The following is a 2,500-nucleotide window of genomic DNA, read 5'->3' as shown; positions in this document are numbered from 1 at the left end:
GTGTGTGTGTGTGTGTGTGTGTGTGTGTGTGTGTGTGTGTGTGTGTGTGTGTCTGACCAACTCGCGTCCAGTTCTGTTAACTCCAGATGGTAAACATTTCCATGACAACAGTGAAACTCAAAGTGCTGATAATTGGATAACAGTGGTGACTAACGGATATGCCTCCTGTGTGTGTGTGTGTGTGTGTGTGTGTGTGTCTGTGTGTGTGTGTCCTCAGGTGTAAGGGTCCCGCTCAGAGAGAGACTGACACCATGGACACGTTTGTTGATTCTTCTTGGTACTACTTCAGATACACAGACCCTCACAATCAGACCAGGTAAGTGGCTCACACACACACACACTTCCACACACTCTGCATCACCCTCAGTCACTCTTCTTCCCTTTCTCCTCTGCCACCCCCCCTCACACACACACACACACTTCCACACACTCTGCATCACCCTCAGTCACTCTTCTTCCCTTTCTCCTCTGCCACCCCCCCTCACACACACACACACACACACACACACACACACACACACACACACACACACACACACACACACACACACACACACACACACACACACACACACACACACACTAATGGTGAGATTGCACTATTTATTTGTCTTCCCTGATGGTCTTTAAGGTTTGACCACTCAGACTATGCGGTCATAGAACCATACATCCTTGTCTTGGTGGGGACATTACAAAACTATGTAGCAAACCATCGTTTGCGTCGTGTGTCGTCACATTTGTCGGCTGTCGTAGGAGATTCCCCAAACATTCTGACACGCTAGACTTTTGGTCTAGGTGTCGTGAAACGTTGCAGACGATAATAAATGGCTGGTCTTTGAATATATCACGTTACAAGATGCATTCCTTCTTCGCCGTCGTTCCCGACCTTTCATATTCGGGCACGGTGCTGGAATTTTGTCGGCTACGACAAAATCGTGGCAAAATGGGTCTGAAATTGTGTAATCTGACCAAGCCATAAGATGTGCATGCACACAAACTCTTGATGTGCGTTTAGTAGAGTATCGATCTGCTCTCACACACACACACACAGACACACACACACACACACACACACACACACACACACACATTCACACTAACACTCACCCTGTGGAGGTTGGTCATTGCCTGCAGTTGAGCTGGTGATATGGAGCTCTTGACAAAAGAGATTAATCTCCCAGCATGCACCGCTTCCCGCTCCAGTGACCTGCTGCTAAAGCAGCTTTCTCAGAGGCGCTCCCTCTCATCTTACCTTTCTTCATCCCTCTCTCCATCTTTCCTTTTCTATATCTCTCTCTTCCAATCTTTTTCTTTTTCTTTCTCTCTCCCTCCCTCCATCTCATTCTCCCTCTCCAGCTTTTGAGGAAGCCTATGTTTTACTTCTAAATCTCTCTCCATTCTTTGTTCTGTATCCCTCTCTCCCTCCCTCTATCTCAATAACCACTTTCTCCCTCTCCCACTGTCTTATTCCCTTTCTTCATGCAAACTCTTTCTCTCAGCCTCACTAGTCCTCATCCTCTCCTCTTCACTCTATCTTATTTGTACTCTCTCTCACTCTCTCTCTCTCTCTCTCTCTCTCTCTCTCTCTCTCTCTCTCTTTCTCTTCTGCACCCAACCTCACTAGTCCCATCCTCTCCTCTTCACTCTATCTTATTTGTACTCTCTCTCTCTCTCTCTCCTCTGCACCCAACCTCACTAGTCCCATCCTCTCCTCTTCACTCTATCTTATTTGTACTCTCTCTCTCTCTCTCTCCTCTCTGCACCCAACCTCACTAGTCCCATCCTCTCCTCTTCACTCTATCTTATTTGTACTTTGGTTCTCTCCTCTGTTCCCAACCTTTTGCTCCCACTTTGCCATCTGAGACGGGAACAAAACCCAATTACCTTGTTTGTATTCCAGTTTATGACGCATGCCTGTGTGAGCTGTCTGCTGCGGGCTCTCCTCCATGCTTGCTGTGCGGACTGCGTTTGTGTTTATGTGTGTGTGTGTGTGTGCATGTGTGTGTGTGCATGTGTGTGTGTGTGTGCATGTGTGCATGTGTGTGTGTGTGTGCATGTGTGTGTGTGTGTGCATGTGTGTGTGTGTGTGCATGTGTGTGTGAGTGTATGTTTTTTTTTTTACTTTTTGTGTGTCTTTGTGTGTTTTACTTTGTGTGTGGTGTGTGTGTGTGTGTGTGTGTTCTTTCCCCAACATTCGTGAGTGTGTGTGAAAGAAATGGACTCTCTGATGAGCAGTTCACTGGGGAGCGGATCTGGGAAGTAGGGCTCAGTCACAGCTGATTGGACATGTCTGTTTTTAAGCCCTCCTGATTGGGCTGCTTGTCTGCACAGCAGGAAGTGACTGGTTTAGCAGGGGGCAGCAGCGTAATCTCCTGCAGACCTGGGCACCGTGGTGCGTCCGGTTAGCCTGCCTGCGTCATGCCCCAAATACGTGCCCTGCGCTCCCTCTGGCGCACTGGCCAGCAGGGGTTTGACCTGTCCTGCATGCATATTGCTGTGT

General features: G+C 48.2%; 1 protein-coding gene across 1 annotated transcript in view; it reads left to right on the top strand.

The window, feature by feature from the left end:
• lars2 (leucyl-tRNA synthetase 2, mitochondrial) overlaps nt 1-2,500 on the top strand; it is an 89,828-nt gene that overhangs the window by 66,062 nt on the left and 21,266 nt on the right. Inside the window, exon 13 of the mRNA XM_076280145.1 lies at nt 218-316. Within this exon, the coding sequence (XP_076136260.1) occupies nt 218-316 (99 nt within the window). The remainder of the gene's footprint in view (nt 1-217; nt 317-2,500) is intronic.

This window comes from Alosa pseudoharengus, unplaced genomic scaffold (assembly GCF_046254945.1).
Source record: "Alosa pseudoharengus isolate Yale_2024_CS ecotype anadromous, Long Island Sound unplaced genomic scaffold, YU_APseudo_1.1 YU_APseudo_1.1_scf_12, whole genome shotgun sequence".
NCBI classification, from domain to species: domain Eukaryota; kingdom Metazoa; phylum Chordata; class Actinopteri; order Clupeiformes; family Clupeidae; genus Alosa; species Alosa pseudoharengus.
Note: the sequence above shows the minus strand (reverse complement) of the source record. Positions and strands in the feature narration are given on the sequence as shown.